This window comes from Manis pentadactyla, chromosome 4 (genome assembly GCF_030020395.1).
Source record: "Manis pentadactyla isolate mManPen7 chromosome 4, mManPen7.hap1, whole genome shotgun sequence".
Lineage (NCBI taxonomy): Eukaryota > Metazoa > Chordata > Mammalia > Pholidota > Manidae > Manis > Manis pentadactyla.
In genome coordinates, this window is record NC_080022.1 from 85,571,359 (window position 1) to 85,589,047 (window position 17,689).

The 17,689-nt window shown below is 40.0% G+C and overlaps 1 protein-coding gene and 1 long non-coding RNA gene across 6 annotated transcripts in view; one reads left to right on the plus strand and one right to left on the minus strand.

Annotated features, from left to right (window-relative positions):
• Positions 1–14,716, minus strand: part of PLPPR5 (phospholipid phosphatase related 5) — a 124,976-nt gene extending 110,260 nt beyond the window's left edge. For all 4 annotated transcript variants that reach the window (XM_036883882.2, XM_057500457.1, XM_036883881.2 and 1 more), the window contains exon 1: positions 14,228–14,716. In XM_036883882.2, the coding sequence (XP_036739777.1) occupies positions 14,228–14,464 (237 nt within the window). In that variant the 5' untranslated portion in view covers positions 14,465–14,716. The remainder of the gene's footprint in view (positions 1–14,227) is intronic.
• Positions 14,362–17,689, plus strand: part of LOC118911619 (uncharacterized) — a 39,399-nt gene continuing 36,071 nt past the window's right edge. The window contains exon 1 of one of the 2 annotated variants that reach the window (XR_005024513.2): positions 14,362–14,438. This is a non-coding gene — a long non-coding RNA (uncharacterized LOC118911619). Of the gene's footprint in view, positions 14,439–14,846; positions 14,951–17,689 lie in introns of those variants that run through there. The other variant, XR_008997069.1, reaches the window with a different exon arrangement.

The following is a 17,689-nucleotide window of genomic DNA, read 5'->3' on the forward strand; positions in this document are numbered from 1 at the left end:
AAGTTTATATGCTTCCTTTGCAATCTTTAATGTCTTTCCTCTTTCAAATTCCTCTAAGTTCTCCTTTCTAAATGAATAAAGCCAAGACACTAGCACATTCACATCATACAATTTATGCAAATCCAATTAATCCAATCAAAGCTTGTTTGTGTAAAAGCCTGTCTTATGTGCTCTTTAAAGTCATTTCCCATGAATGGAAACCTTAATTAGATGACTAAACTTAGAAGGATAGAGCATCTTATAAGAAAACCAAGCACATCTAATTCTTAATATCATAAACTGGAAAACCTGAGTTTCACCTACCAAGAATAGTACTGTTTAATTTCACATAAATTTCAATCCATACTTCCTAAAAGAACTGCATGATCATATCCTCAAATTTATAGAGCAATATACAGATGTATATATATTTCACTTTAATTTCCAATTTGAAATGAGGAGATTGAAGACATTTACTATACAGGTGAGCACACCTGGGATATCATTTAGAAAAAGCAGTCAAAATGACCTAATTATAGAATCAAAACATAGCAAGAGTAACAAAAATATGCTTGCCAGTTTAAATTTTAATTGTGCATACCAACATAAGCTTTCATAATTACACAAATATCGGTTTTTAGCAGTGTCCATGTTGCAAGTAATAATTTAAAATCATGCAATATATGTGTAGAGGGATTAATGTATCAGCATCTAATTGAAAGTTTATGTCACAGTTTTATTTTTATTTAAAATAGAAAAATATAAGTATTCTGGAACACATTTGGCTGCCAAAGCCAAGATTTATATGATGAAGGTTGCACTAGATTCCTAAAAACTCTCAAATGATATCCTAATTTTTTTTTATTTTGGTTTACTAAATTAATAGCAGTCACAGAAATAGAATTACTTTGTAAGGTAGATTAGATTTAGATGTTCCATTTTGTAGACAGACAGAGTGAAGATAAGAGGTGTACCTCAGGTTCACCTCTTCAGGCTGCTAAGAGAATTTTGATTCCAATCTCTGGGTATTATTGTAATGTATTTTCTATTGAACATCCTTATATTCTGATCCTAATTACTTCTGTGCTATATTCCTTTCCATTCCAGACATTCTTGGAGTTCCTTCAACCTATGAAGTTTTCTCCAGCCACAATCACTTCATGTTTGCTCTTTGTTTGGAACAGACCTCCTCTGGCTTCCCTGACCAGCCAAGATCACCTCCTCTCAGAATTTTCTTTCTTGATTCCTTCTATCTTCTTCACCCCACTCCCATGGCCAGTTATCAGAATTCATATACTTTAACTCTTCACTCACATCTTATATTGAGTTCCTTGAGGGCAGGATCCTTTCTTCCACCTTTGAACATGTAGATGTATTATACACACAAAGCCTTGTCCAAGGAGGACTCAGTAAGTTTTTTTAAATGAATAAATGAAGGAATGAGTTACTGAATACCACATCATTGTGCTTTAATATGATTGTTAGAGGGCTATTGCATTTGTACCCATCTGATAAGGTGAGAAGCTAATGTGCACTTGTTTGATATTTCACTCTCATTGGGAAATCCTGAATCTCAATGCAAAGTATCCATAAACAATAAAATCCCAATTTCATTTTCCCTGATTCCTCCTCAAGTTAATTGAAGTCATAAGTAATTTGTCTGTCCAACCAGCATTGAAACTTTCTTTACTCATTAATGTTACTCTCTAAAGAACTATTAATTTTTATCACTCTCTGAGGAAATTCTTCTCAAAAATAGTTCATGTATTGTGTCAAATGTTTCAACTCTTAATTTATGATTACTAATGAAAATGTACAGAGTATGACTCATAGACCCTGACTGACAATAAAATCATGACTCATCTCATTTAGAAACACTGCCAGCTATCTGACTTCTACATCAGAACATCAAAAAGTTTCCTAATTTACCACATATATAAATTTCAGGTATAAATTATATCATTAGTTTGATTTGCAAAATAGAATGGAAGATGATATGCTCTTCAAATCAACCAATTTGTTTTAGAAAATGGCAAAGCATTTAAAATACAGAAAATGTCACACCTGATGAAAAAAGATCATGTGTTGCATAAATGCTTAAATAATGGCAATTTAAAGTTATAAAAGTATGTGCTATGGACAATTAAAGACATAGGGAAATAAAATAGTGTTACAGAGCCAAAAAATGATGTTAAATATTTTTTTAAGCAAAATGATAGTCTTTAAAATATTCTCCATTTGAGGTAAGTAAGATTTATTTTGAACTACATTCTGTAAAACTGATTAAATGAATATACAAGGGAAACTACCTGAAGTCAGGGACAGGTAAATAAAGTAAAACATTAAAGACAGATTTTAGAAAAATAATTTGGACTTTATAACCTAAATATCTATGAAAGGGTACCAAATAATTTTAATTTTTGCTTCTCTAATTCTGTTTTCTTAAAATATACAGATCATTGCTTATATCTACCATTTAAAAGGTATTGTACTAGGCACTATGTGGTCAGCAAGAAGCAAAGATATACAAGACATAGTTGCTGGTCTATAGGAATTTATCACCTTTTGATGGCCAAATTATTTGTATGTAATTATAATGAAAAACCATGTAACAGACTATATTGTATAAGCTATATACAACTCAAATAATTTTAATAATCATCTGACAAATGATGGCAATGACAAATCCAGTGAGATGAGGGTGCCTGGAGTTCTGTCTTAAAGATTGAAAGCCCAGAATCAGTATCGGCTGGAAAGAAATGCCCCAGTCTCTTAGCCATGTCTGCTGTGGTCATGTGGAGGGGATAGTGTACATCACTGGTGCTGTGTTTTTGCCAACTTGACAAAAAGTTTAAACTACTCCCTTTACAGATGAGATAACATCACAGGTGACATTATACAGACTCCAAAGTTAATGCATTAACGAAAAAATCGTGTGTAAAACTCTTGCTCTCTTTGCCAGGGGTGCAGGTATACCTGAAAACACCATTCAGCGCTGATACCACATTTAAGAACATAGGACCTCTCAAGTGCAGTCCGATGTGAGCAGCCAGAATGGTGGCAAGGACTCAAATCTATGTCATGTGACGATGAAAACTCTAAATATCTTTTTTAAAGAAGAGTCAGAGAACTGAAAAGTAGCTTTACACATTGAGAGACCACACAGGTTGTTCTATAAGGCTTCAAAAGGTAAAGGAGGCCAATGACCAGAAGCTACAGGGAGACAGGCTTTATTTCATTGTAAGATACAGCGATCTAATAGTGAAGCTTGCTTTGTACGCAGGGAAGCCTGCCCCGGGGAGCAATGAGAGGGTCTCCTGCCCTGAGGGCATGGAGTTCAAACTCTTCCAAACCATTATCCTGTGAGACAGAAGATAAAAAGCTACTTGATTTCCTCAAGGCCACAAAGGTAGAAAGCAGCAGAGCGAGGAGGAAATCTCAGGTTATCTGCCTGTCAGGCCAGTGAGTCACTGTTCCTTTTACTTACTTGTTTTAATTTCAGATCATCATGAAATCTGCATACACAGAATTCATTATCAATACTCTGCATTCACTATTTCCATAAAATAATGCATTATTGTTACTGTTCCTTTATTCTGTCTGGCTTTCTCTCTAGTTCCCCATCCCATACCTGCAACTACTCTTCTCTTTTATGGAAAGTGTATGAGATAAGGGGAAAGATGATTATTCAAAAAAGGAGCTTATAGGAAAGACAGATCACTGTTGACTAGAAGCATCAAAGACTTATCAAGGAGGTGGGACTGGAGTCAACTACATTAAAGCATAGGAAGTATGTAAATAGATGGTAATGAGGAGCAGGTGGAAAAACATAAAGCCCAGCACAGCAGAGAACTGCGGTCTCACATCACTGCTGCTTCCAAGGAAATGGCACCACAGGACTGGACCAAGGGTTTTTGCAATCATTTTGAGAGTCCCTAAGTCCCTTCCAAAAAAAATAAAAGACTGCAAAATATATCAATGTCTACACTTTTCCTTGGAATACTTAAACCACTGAATAGTTCTTCAATGCTTCTAACGAGTTGCCACAGTTAATGTAATGACTATGCCTTGGGTGCAGCAGATCTGCTATATGTTAATTATGTATAGTGTTAAACTACATTAGATTGTGTTATGTTAAAATCACACTGTAAGAATTTGAAATCCATGAACCAAAATGGGTAGGTTTTTGTTTTATCCACTTGTAGAGAGTTTCAAATGTAGTTCTATTTTTTGTCTGAAAAGATTTGATGTTAGAAACATAAAAGAAGGCCCCACAGAACCAAATGATTTGGGAATTAAGTGCTCTTTTTTCTTATTTGCTACTATCTCTTTACTATCATATAAATGCTAATTATAAATATAATGTTCAGCAAAATCATTTTGACCCATCTATAAAGTCACAAGAAAAAAAGCTATCATACTAATGACATACTCTTCCTCTCTTTCTCCCAACTAATTCAGGTATACAGAAATATTTGTCACAGGTGGTCTTAAGCCCCACTCCCCTAGACAACAAAAAACTTGGTGCTGGGGACGAGGACCATTCCTGTGTTAAAAGCACATGGAGCCATTCTGCCAATGTAGGTCACTTCCTTGCTGTGGAGTCACAGGCTAGTTGCTTAATCTTTCTGTGCCTTGGCGTCCTCATCTGTAAATTGAAACAATAGTATCCACTTCCACTGTTATGAGGATTTGATTAGTTAATCTGTGTAATGCACCTACAGCATTAGCTGATATATGCCGAGTACCCATATATGTTAACTAGTTGTGTTACTTCTCATTAGTTGCATGGCCTTGGGTAAGTCACTTAATCTCTCTGGCCGTTCATTTGAAAATTAAGAGACAAAACTAAATGATCTCTAAGGCCTCTTTCAAGACCAAAAAATCCCAGCTACAAAGAAGCATGTTCTCTCTCACACTGAATTCATCCATCTTTTCCAAAAATGGAATGGCAGAAAAAGCCTGATAGTGTTGCTTGAATAAAGTGCTACTGGATTCCTATATCTGTATTCTAGACTTAGCCTCAGGAAAAATGAAAAGGGGACCCCCAAGTAATCATGTGCTGAGGAGCCACAGAGCCAAGGAAACAAAGGTCTCTTTGTGAAAGACCCAAAGGGGCGTCACGTAGTTTTGACTAAGTCTCTTCATTCACTGAAGTGCTGAGCAAACCCTATGCAGCAAAGGCGCATGTGCAGGTGGAGGGTGTCGCCCCAGCCCAAAGACGTCGTTCTGCTTTTTAATTAGGAATGTCAGGGGTTCATTTTAAATTACAAGAGGAGGCTCCAGGTGCACTGTATCTGACACTGCTCAGTTTTGGTGTCTGTGAGGGCATGGTCTTCTGCTTTGATGAGATCTCTGGACGTATAAGATGCCTCTCAGTGTGAAAAGTGCTTTGTCTACCCCAGTGTGAGGAAAAGCTAAAACTGAAATCTCGATAAAAAATCTTGACAGGAAAGTACAGTTTTTGCTGGTACTGCTGAAAGCACTCTTAAAAAAAGAAAGGGATCAGCAGACTAGAAACAGTACACAATTTACTCTGCATAGAGGTTCTGGTTCTATCAGTACAACTCCTGCTTCCCTTAGAGTGGCAAGGTCACAAGTTATTGCAGCAATACATAGCTATGGCAGGACTATATCTGTACTTAACTAGTCTGTGGATTCCATAAGTTGTTTTTTTTTTTTGTCATGGTACCACTTTGACAGATTTGGGGAAGGGAGAAATCAACTTTAATCGTGGGCTGGGGATTTAGAGAAGTCAAGTAACCTCTTTTAGCCTTATTTTCAAGATATGCCACCCATGGAACATGCTCAGCAAATTTCTGTTCAGGGAAAGAGGGAAACGGAAGGCAGGGAGGAGGAAGCCTGGGCAGTCATTAGCATTTTATCAGAAAGGTCTCACTCCACAGAGGCTGCTACAGTCTTTTGCTGTCCATATGTTAATTAACAATGAATTTAATTAGCATTGCAAAGATAAATGATTTTTTTTATTGATGAAAATACTGACTTTTAATTAGCATGCTGAATGCTAAAAATGGACTGTTCATCAGCAAAATTAAAGAATTTTAAGCCACGTGGATTGACTAAAATAGTTTGGAGCTTTTCCCACCCTTGAATGAACATGGTATAAGAAACCAGTGAAGCCTGTAACCTTATACCCCAATGGCTTATTCCCAATGAATCTATGGTCCAGCCACTAGTTTGGGAGCTTGAAGCATGTCACCCTGAGGACAGGGAATCATCCCTTGGCTGTGCTGAACCTTTCATGCAGGGCTTCATACACCGACACCTCAAAGGACCGGAAGTTGTCAGTTCACTAGACTTACATAACAGGTATATGGACCATTCTGCATGTTTTAAGGAATGATAATTAAGTAACTCCATGCTCAGAAGATTTGGTCATTACAACCTCACCCTCACAAACTTCAACTGGTACCTGGATAACTTATCTACCAAAAATAACTGAAGAGCTGGATGTGACAAAACTGGCCTCAGTCAGATGATCACACTCTAACTTTGAGATGCTCAAGTCTAGTGGTGATAAAATGAATAAAAATAAATACAACATAAAGCATGATAGAAGGTTATTTTAATGCCTTGATTTGTTAAAGAGGTAAAAGAATCATAGAGGAGAATACAGTTGTTTTACCTAGAGGAGTCCAAGATCTGCTCAGAGGAGTTGTTGCTAGATCTGGAAGGATAGAGCCAAGTGTCCCCAAAAGTTGTTTTCTAACCATTACAGAACTTAGAAGTAAGGGAGCTAAAAATGAATTCGTACAAGAAATTCCAAATTCATTATATGCCAAATATATATAGACACACACACACAACATGCAATTACACAGTACACACTACAAATACACACACACACATTATATATGCCCTCACTCATACATGTTCTCCCACTGAGAAATGTCCACAAAAGACTCTTTATAGTTTTAAATGCACCTGGTCTGGAAAAACATCTCTAGGATTTTGTTTTTACCAAAAAAAAAGTGGTGATTTTACTGACAGTGATTCTCAAACTACAACTGTCATAATAAGATGAAAAAAGTAACCAGCCTGCTGAGTGAAAACTGGCATTCTCAGAAATAGTTTAAATAGTACTGAATATAGAACTCCATTTCACATATTTCAAAATATCTTCCATCAAAATGATATTCCTATGATTTTCTGAAGTCTGATGAAAGGATCCTCCTAACGTAACTGAGGTTAAGAACTCTGACATCAGAGCCTGCCTTCTCGACTTGTATAGTGGGGAATGCTGAGCTGGGAAAATCAAGTTCTATTGGCTATTCCACCCATCTTAGGAACCAATGAAGTTTTGTCTTTGGAACATATATTTTAAATTCCCCTGTTCATGTTTGACTGTAACTGAGCCTATACATTAAAAAGCACATGAATACTGTAAAGACCACACTGATACATAATCAATATTCTCTAATTCTCCCATCTTCTAGGAATGCCACCATTAATGCTGTGAATCAATTAGTGTGCAAATGCACGTAGCCATCAGAGAATTGGACTTGAAATAATAGATTCAGATCCTCTATGTGTCATTTACCAACTGGAGAGAATTGTTTAAGCTCCCTAGATGTGTTACTGCATATATTATCTGAAAGGGTTAACGTGAAGAGTAAATACTTTACCTCAGTCATTCAACAAAAATGATTACGTACACATGATGTCATTTTGCTGTGTTCTATGAATAAATATGTATTGGAATTTATGCTAAAAGAGAAGCTATCACTTATTAAGTACTTACCACATGCTATATTTAATTCTCATAAGGTATCATGCTAAGTATCATTATCTAGATCTTACAGACAGAACTGAAGCTTGGAAATATAATTTCATGTATATTATCTGAACTTCGGAAGGGCAGTGAATATGCCCTACTCATTATGCAAGCTCAAGTAATAGCATTGTACCTAGTACATAAGTGATGTATTATCATTCAAAACTTTTACAAATAATGCCTTTTTGGCACAGTACAAATTTAAAAATTAACATGATACCATGCCCACTTAACAGATGGTGCCAACATTGCTCCCTGGAAACACTTCAAACTACTCAAATGAATGGGATGATTATTAAAATAATCTTGAAACTATCTTGAAATAATCTTGGAATATTTTGAAAAACAACATTGGGTATTAGAGTAATAGTCTGTCATAGGACACCATTTCATACTGTTGGATTTTCACTTTATTTATTTTTGCTATTCAGGAAAATTAGAAAAGAAGTATAAAAGGCTTATTCATTTTTTTCACACCACAAAGTAAGTGTATTAGACTGGCAAAGCTATACTATGAGCAGTATAGCTACCTCCAGTGACCAGCTGGCTACAGAACTCATGTAATCTGCTTACACTATGTTTTCCTCGTATGTAGGAAGTTTATCGTTTCCAAAGCACATTCCAGTACATTTGATTCTCACAACTGTTCAGAAAGGTAGAGGGAATAATTCAACATTTTTTAGGTAAGGTAACTGGCTCAGAGAAGCCACAGGGTTAATGTGTGATTGGGATGCAGGGGAAGGAGGAGACAGGGAGAAGGAAAGGGAGAACAGGGGAGGAAAAGCTAGCTAGTGTTCAGATTCCTGAGCCTTTGTTCTCCCCTGAGCATCACAAGTTCTTATTCGTATGCAAAGGAAAGGGGATAAACAGGAAAAGAGACAAAATGGAATGCAGGGAGGTAAGGAGGGTAAGGAGGAGAGAGCACATGAATGAGTGAATAAGAATGAGAATATCTAAAGCAAGATCCTAAGAGACAGAAGGAGGAGTTTAAACAGATCCATAAACCCTCAGTCATTTCTAATGTTAAGGGAAACTTGGACATCTCTAACAATCTGATAAAGCCATGGAGGCTCTCACTAGAAAAATGCATATATACATACAGACAGTATTTATACACAATGTCAGTGTGCCCACCGCTCCCCGAATCTAGTGCTAGGTCCCGTTATGAGAAACATGTTTTAGAAAAAGAAGGTCCTCAGTGCTCTGTGAATAGTAGTTTGCAAATCTAGAACCAGAGAGTGGACCTACATAAAAGCACTGTGTGAGTGTGTGCTACAGAGAAAAGAAATATGGCTTCAGATCAGAACAACAGAAATACTTGTGAACTCTTTCTGCTGCCACCCACCTCTCCATGTATCAAACTTAATAAGAAACAGTTTCCTCCACCACACACTGAAAGCATTTTTTACCCTGGAACACAACGCTTCCCATCAAACCAGAAAAGCTAAAACTGAAAATAACAGGTTTGAGAAAATTTTGACTTTTCTAGTATTGAATCACTATAACAAAAAAACTTTTAAGGATTTGTTTACTGTATTGGAAAAAAGGTATAAAACAAAAAGAACTAAATGAACAGGTTTTGATGATTGTGGGATTCCAGATTGGTCACCTAACCTTTTTACATCCAAGTCTCCTTCGTTAAGTTTATTGTAAAATTAATTACATTAATGGATTTAAATAATTTAATAAAGTCTAAAATACAATCTCACTAGACATCAGATTTCTCATGTATAAGTGTGTTTAAAGGTAGTACCTATGCTTAGAGTAGGTACTACCGTGCTGTGCGTTAAATGAAGCCCTGCACTGAATGTACCTAACCAGTGCCTGGTGCCTGGAAGTTTGAGCTAATGTGAGCCCACTTGAAGAAATGAAGATGTCGTCAAAGTTAGAAATCATCGACTTAATTCCGAAAATAAGTTCTGACTTGAGTTTTATTATTTTTGCCATTCCGACTCCCCAGCTTTTGTAGGTGAGTGGATTGAGCTAGGTGGCCTCTGCCTACCTCTGATATTTTGCCAACCCTGGAATCCACTAACACACAAAGGTATTTTGCTAGTTGCTTTAAATAGGTTATCTTGATTAATCATCATAACCCTGGGAGGACTAATGGTAGCTAATGCCTATATATCTGGACACCACTCTGCTACTTACATATGTGAAGCATGTACCTACTTAACTTAGGTTAGGGCAAAGGAGCGGGCACTCAAGGCCAGGTTGAGCAAGGAGAGTCGTGGGAAAATGGTGGGCACTTGGATCTCACAAGGTGGAGCTCTGGATGCGAGATGCTTTCTGTCATCATCTACCACCACCACACAACACCCTCAGGATAGGAGCAGTGGTTACACTGCTCAGTCTCAGAGTCCTAAGGCAGACATAAGGAATCAGATATTCCCTAACCCTCATGCCTGCCTGCTCAGTGCAAGTTTTCTCCGACTTGGTTCTCGCTCTATGATGATGAATGGGCTAGCTCTGTCTCCTTCAAACCATGTGTACTGCTCAGAGATCAAAGGCACAATGCTAGTCAGCCACTGTATCCAAATTTGAACAGAAAGCATTGTCACCACCAGATCTTCAAACCACTGAGCACTAAAGATCACTAATTAAATTTATATCTGTAAATTCTGTTCCTGGTGCTTCGGCAAATGCTATACAGACCAAACTGAACAGCAGATGTTTAGATGAGCCCACATTATAGGTATTTTCTGAAAGCACAATTAAGGAGGATAATAAAGAGTTTAAAATTTTCCTATGTAGATATTTTAATAATGGAAGAGCCCTACTCTAGTGTCCCTAAAATGTCCTAAAACACCACCTATCATACAATACCCCCTCCCCCAATTCCCAACAATTGAGAAAAACTCACCCTGCTATTCCAGGACTCATCAAAGAGACCTTAGTCTTCCTCTTCAGCCACATACCTGCTGTGTTCCCCACACACCATTCTTAGAAACACGATAAATGACCCTGTTTCAAGAGTACAGCCTGCATTTTCTGCTACCAAGCAGCTGCTCATGTGGCTGCTTTTGTGATGTCCTGACTCAACCAAACTCCATTTTGGCATCTTCTTCAAGTTGCTCTCAAATGTCACCATTTTATTCATGAAGCCTTTCTTCACCCCTCCGATAAAGATCATCTCTTCCTCTTCTGAACTACCAGAGGTCTTTGTGGTACATATATACATATACATATATATATACATACACACATATATATGTGTGTGTGTGTATATTCTTTTATAATCTTTCTCTTTCTCATACACACACACACACACATATATAACACTTTTATTATTATGGCTTTATATTATGACCTTTGGCATGCTTACCTTATTTCTCAAATTAGGATGTAAACTCCTTAGGGTTAGTGACCATGGTTTACTTCTGAAGTTTCCCTTATAACCTCTTCTCTGCCTGATATGTTTCTTGCAACACAGGAATTCAATAAACATTTTCTCAATTATTATTTTATTAATAATGCTAATATAGTGATGTATCATGTATTTCTTATCAACTTTGGGCCAAGGATGACATTTATGTATCTAATTTAATATTCAAAATCCTGTGACTTAGGGAATCGAGACTTAATGAGCTTGAATAAATTATTCAAGGTTACACAGCAAATAGAGTTACCAACTATTAACATATCAGCAGGATATACTTTGAATCTGAATCCAAATTTGTTAGGCTCAAAATCTAGACCCCAACTCAACACCATACTGAAGTGATAAAACTGAAAAAATACATTGCTTTTAATTTTCAGATGAATTTAGCAAGTATGAAACAAACTCACAGATTGTGCTAGTGAGGAGAATTGCTTTTCAAAATTAATCTAAGGGATCAGAAATTAGTTTTGAAGGTAAACAAATACATAACATAAAGAACCTTTATCACTATAGTCCAAATGTAAGAGATGGGGACAGACACCATGGATTATTTAGAAGAATGGTCTATGAGCAAACTTAATTTGCATATCATAATTGAAAAGGCACAGGCTTAGGAGTTGGACAGAATAGGGTTAAAATTAGGAGGATAACCCTTTAGCCCTGGTCCTTGGACAACTTAATCTTTCCAAGTCCCAGTTTTCCCAAATATTCGGTGACAATAATAATAGTTGCTTTCACAGATAATGCAAATGTTAGATGGACATAAGCAATATGACTCAACAAATGATGGGCACTACTAACATTATTATTAATAATATTCTGTTCATGCAAAGTGACTGTGCTAATCCAGTATTCTTGAGAGGAATGGAAAGGCAGAGCTTGAATTACTGTTCCCAACTTTTCCCATTGTGAGAGTACTCTGCTCCAAAGACCAGAGGGGAAACAGAGGCCACTGGTGCAGCTAGTCTCTAAAACCCAATGCTTCCTTCTCTACAGGCTGATCCCCAAAGAACTAAGAGTCAAAATAAGGAAGTCGAGTTGGATCCTCCCTTTAAAAATCCCTTAGTTTTCATTCTAGATGCCTGCTCCATCAGCCATCTCATCTTCTCTCAGAAAACAGTGTTTAGAAGCAGTAGAAGCAGCGCAGTGTTTGACATCAGTCCCATGGCCAGGCAGCACCAGCCCCACCATTTTTGTATTCAGGTGTTTCTAATTTGTTTGCAGATCTTCAGTGTCCTCAAATATTAACTAGAGAGAATATCTCTGGAAAGGGCTGCTCTGAGGAAAATATGTAGCCATGACTGTTCAGTGCCCAGCACAAAGTGGGTACTCACTAATGACTAATTCCTTTCCCCCTCCTAAGTTCCCCTTAAGTGGAGAAAAAATCAAAATCTCTGGGCTAGTGTGTTCTTGTCTCTAACTAGCACCTGCCACCATGGATAGAAGCTTAGGATGGGAAGAGTGGTACCTCATTTAAATAAGACACAGAATGGTAATTCCCAAGGGATGCATCCCAGACATCATTGGCATTCCAAACATTATTGAATATGGTTGCAACCAAATCAGTGACCTGAAAGTGACAGGATTATTTTCTCTTTTAAAAAATCTTTGAAAAATCTCTGAGCTATTTAGTCTCCTAGAAAACATGGGCCTGAACACTCAACTTCCCCAGAAAGCAGAGAGGGCCCCAAGAAAAGCCTTTTTTGTTGTTGTTGTTCTCTTTCAACTTTTCAAAAGGAGGAGCGGAAACACAAACACGAAGCTGGATTTGGTGTTTCCAATGTATTTTAACAAATTACAATATTAAAAGGAGAAAACAAAACATTTTCTGGTGCAAGATCTAACACTTTTCAAACCTGTATTCTGGAGCTGTGGTTGAAGTCAACTATCACAGTACCTGTGATAAAGTTACTTTGAAGTTACTGAGGAGTTATGTGGTTTGTTAGTGGAATTCCATTACGTGTGTTAGGAATTCTCCATTTTGTAAATTATTAAATAATTTATCCTAAACGCAGAGAAAATATGAATATCCAAACCTAACAGGTACAACCGGTGTTCATAACATTCATTACTGAAATTTACACATTCAACCACTGGAAAAGAACTTCCCTTTCCCTCTCTTTCATTTTCTAATTTCCAATTTGTTATCTGTTGAAAGACAGAAGCAGTACCACAGTAAGAGAATCTCCAATACTTTGACAATATTAAAGGAACTGTAATGTTTCCTGAAGAAACACCATTAATTCCCCTACCAATAACTTTACACCATATTCACCTATGTAAAATATGTGACTAGTATCCTAGCAATCATGTATGTGTATGTGTGTGCGTATGTGTGCTTGTATCTGTGTAAACACACACCCAATGCATAAATCCAAAAGGCATTCCCAGTGAGGCTCCGCGAGGAAGGTGTTTAAGCTGCCCAGGGAGCGGAGCAGCCTTTAAATAAACCTTGTAATTTAGGCACAGCTCCTGCTTTTCAGCCAGCACGGATGCTGCTGCAGTCTCTTCATTTAAGAGTTCTTATACTCTTTTTTTAATATTTGTTCCCTGGTCGGCTTAGTCCCCCTGGCACTTTCATCTGAGAGACAGGGGGTGGTAAAATAGGAATACGCGCCCGATTTGGGAAGCAGGAGTCCCTTACACGCCCAGCAACTGACCCCCATCTCCCTCCCGCTGGCCCGCGGCTGCTCCCCTTCCAGGCGCAGTCTGAGAGAAGGCGGCCAGCGGAGCGAGGCTACGCGGTGGATGAAGTAAAAATCCATCCCAGTGGCTCACCTCATCCCCAGCCCCGATCTCCATCCATCATCACTTCCTACAGCCCCCTTCCCTCCGGGTCACCAGCACTACAGCCACCGCAGGGGGTGCGGGGTGGCATGTAGGAGATATGCGGGCTTCCTCTGCACCCACCCTGAAGCCCCCAGAAGAATGTTCTCTGGAAAAGGGCTGCCCACAACTTGGAGGAACTTAGATGGCAAAGGCTGCCGCGCCCCGACCCCCGACGGGGCCTCAGCCCCGAAGGCGAGGGAGAGAGAAGCGAGTCGGAGGCGAGCGCGAGCCCCCGGACTTACCACGAGCACGGGGACCCCGGCGGCCAGCGAGTAGAGGAGCACGGGGGGCACGGCGCTGCTGTCCTCCGGGCCCGGGTAGGGCTTGCGGTAGGCGCTGTCGTGGCAGAAGAAGCCCTGCACGTTCACGGTGAACGTGTCCGTGTACTCGAAGTAGTAAGCCAGCATCACCGTCCCTGCCATGATCACCATCTGGAAATAGAGCATGCTGCTGGTGAGCGCCGCGGGCAGCAGGGGCATGCACGCCTCCCGGGCCGGGCCGAGCCGCGCCGAGCGGGCGGCGGACGCGCCGGGCCCCCTCCCGGGGCCTCGCAGGCAGCCACCGGGGGCGCGGCGGCGGGGGCGGCGGGAGGACGAGGCGCGGGAGGAGCGATGGAGCCGCCGGAGAAAGACGCGGAGATAGGTCCAGGTTTCCAGGCGCCGGCAGGCTGCGGCGGAGGCGGCTATCCCCGGACGAGCCCCCGCTCCCCTCGCCGCCCCCCGCCCGCCGCAAACGCCGCCCGACCCAGCGCGGGGTCGCGCGGGAGGGCGGGGAGTCCCCGGCGGCGGGCCGCGGCCGCAGCGCGCGGGCAGGAGGCAGCTGGCGATGCGGCAGCGCGGGGTCAAGCCCCCGGCCCGCCCGGAGGAGGCGGCGGCGGTGGCGAACTGGGCGGCAACAGCTGGGACGGCTGCACCTGTACCCCTTGGAGGGCGGACGCACTGGAGCTGGAGAAGCTCCTCGCAGGGGTAAAAACCAAAAAAAAAAAAGGGAGGGGGCGGGGAGGCAGTGGAGAAGGAGCTTCTAGAAACTCCCTTCTGAGGCAACAGCTGGGCGGTTTAAGAAACCCTCACAATGCCTGAGAAAATGGTGCGGAGCCCCGTTTTTATTTTTGCGCTCGGGGCGCAGACCCTTCCAGTGGGCTAAGTGCAGGATGCGGCGCGGCGACTTTTAGTCCGCGCTCCCTAGGCTGCCTTGACCTCGCGCAGGACACACGGCAGGCGGTAGTTTCTTGTTGCAATTAAAAAAATAATCTCAGGATTTTAGATTCGGAGTTTATTTGCCTCCCTTCCGGCTTCCTAGGGCTTTGCGTGTAAAAACAGAAAAATCACAGTTGAGTAGCTCCCGAAGCATCATCTCTTGTACAATGGCCCCGTCCTCGTTCATGTGTTCTCCTGTCGTTCGTCTTTTCAGTCTCCCGTTGTTCGCTGCTTAAGAGACGAGGCTTTGCAGATTCCTGGGCCCACTGTGGCCAGCCACCAGGGAAGGGAAAGGGGCTGTTTGCCTCAGCTTCCCATTCCCTGAGTTCCTGGGAACTGCCGGGATTCCCTAGGGGTCAAGGGGAGAGGAAGACCAACGTGGGCTCACACCATGCCTACAGAGCACACCCATACACGGGCATACACGGAACTGCATATATGTAAAGAGCCCCTATGGCGTGCCATGGGGGTCCCCAGTGTGCAAGCTGAGGCAGCAGACTGGAAGGGGGTCCTTGTGGAGCCCAACACTGCTCTCCCCCTCCACTCCAGAGAGCAGGTAAGGGAGTATATATAAAAGGCAAGGGAATGGAAATACTCCTACAGCCTTGCCCTTCTCATTAAAATGTGGATTACCTTAGCAGTTTCTAGAATGTACATTCATTTTAATGGGTTGCAGTTTGATGATTTTTAGATGTGGGCCTTTAGAATCAGGGAAACACAGCATTGGCAAAAAAGACTGATTAAATTTGGCAAATGATGAGTAATTTGGGGATGGGATCGTAACGGGAATTGCTTTAACGTAGAATACCTTACCCTCCACATTATTACAAACATCATTTGATAACTAATTGCTTAATTCTTACCACATAAAAGACACTGAACAAATATATAATGAGCAATGTTGGGGCAGTGGGAGTAAATTGTGCCTAAATGGATTAGAGTGGTTTACCATACTGTCAAAGTGTAACTATTACAAAGATACATAGTTTAATGCTCCATTCAGAAAGTCATTGGGAGACTATAAGGGTGTTTGGACTGCTCCTCTGGTTCTAAATAGGAAGCTCCCAAACCTTACTACTTAGTAGAGTTTTTGATGAATGGTAGTCATTTTTAAGGGTAATTTTGGATTAAGGAGAGTCTACTGTAGGTATCTTATCCAAGCTAATGAAAATGTGCATTATATATATTTGAAAGTAAAGCATTGTGATGCATCGTTAATATGTATTGAGTGCCTGGTACTTTGTGTGTAGGAAAGCATGAGTCCTTCCTTGTCTGTCCTGTTCACTGCTTTACCCCAGTGCGATCAATATATCACACATGGTAGGTATTCAATAAATATCTGTTAAATAAATTAATAAATTTACTCCGAGAATAATGGGGAAGTGTTTTCACATATAAAACTTATGTCAAGGGGTTAGGAATGACAATCTTTATGTCTCCAAATAAATATAGCTCACATTCTTCCATGGCACACTGACACTGAAGGCTTAAGTTCAGTGTAAGAGTAGCAACTCTGGTATTGCTTCAGTTCAAATCCCAGCTCTGCCACTTACAAGCTGTAGAAACCTGGACAAGTTGTTTGACCTCTTTGTGCCATAGTTTCAGCATCAAGAAAATCAGGATAATCCACCTACTTTACAAGGTTGATGAGAATTAATGGTGCTTAATTTATTATATCTAGCTCATAATAAACACCTACATCATGTTTAAATTCTATAAAAAATTAACTCTAGACCTCTCTATATATAGACTAGCTTTAATTCCGGTCACTCCCGCATCAGTCAGCAGTCACTTCCTTCACATTTTATTGCTTACTAAATGGTTCAGGGTGTATCCACGTGTATACATTTTGCTATAGATTTATTTACATTCTGTTTTCTCTTTGCTGAGAAAAATACTATCCATCTCAGGAATAAGATATTACTTTCCTACAGAATTCTCAGTATCCCATCGTTTTTCCATATTAGGTGGTCAGAGAGCACTGTTGATTGATTCACGGTTGCCTAGCAATCCAATGCTGAAATTCACAGTTAATCCTGACTCTTTAACTCATATTGTAAATATACCAACATTATTCAGCTCCATGAATATTTGAACAGATTGGTTATTCATAGAAATGGTTTAAGGTAGATGAAAGAGCATGAGCTATATGCCCTTGGGCTGGTTACTTTACTTTCCTGAGTCTGAGCTTCTTTGGGGACAAAACAAACCAATTTTTTCTACCTCTGGGCTCACTTTGACAATTAAATGAGAATATGTCAAATGCCTGGCCTGAAGAAGGTACTTACTGTGATTCTTCACTTTCTTAAAAATCATTTATGCTAATTCTTTTCCAAAATACACTTTTTCTACTTCAAAGATTCTTTGGGAATCCTACCTCAATTCTTAATTTAACTTTCCCTTTCTAGAAGAACAACAGCCCTACTCCTATTTAATCCTTTGGAATCCTTACCTAAATTCTTAATTTAATTGAATTCTGAGATACATCATTGGGCTTTCCAACGTATC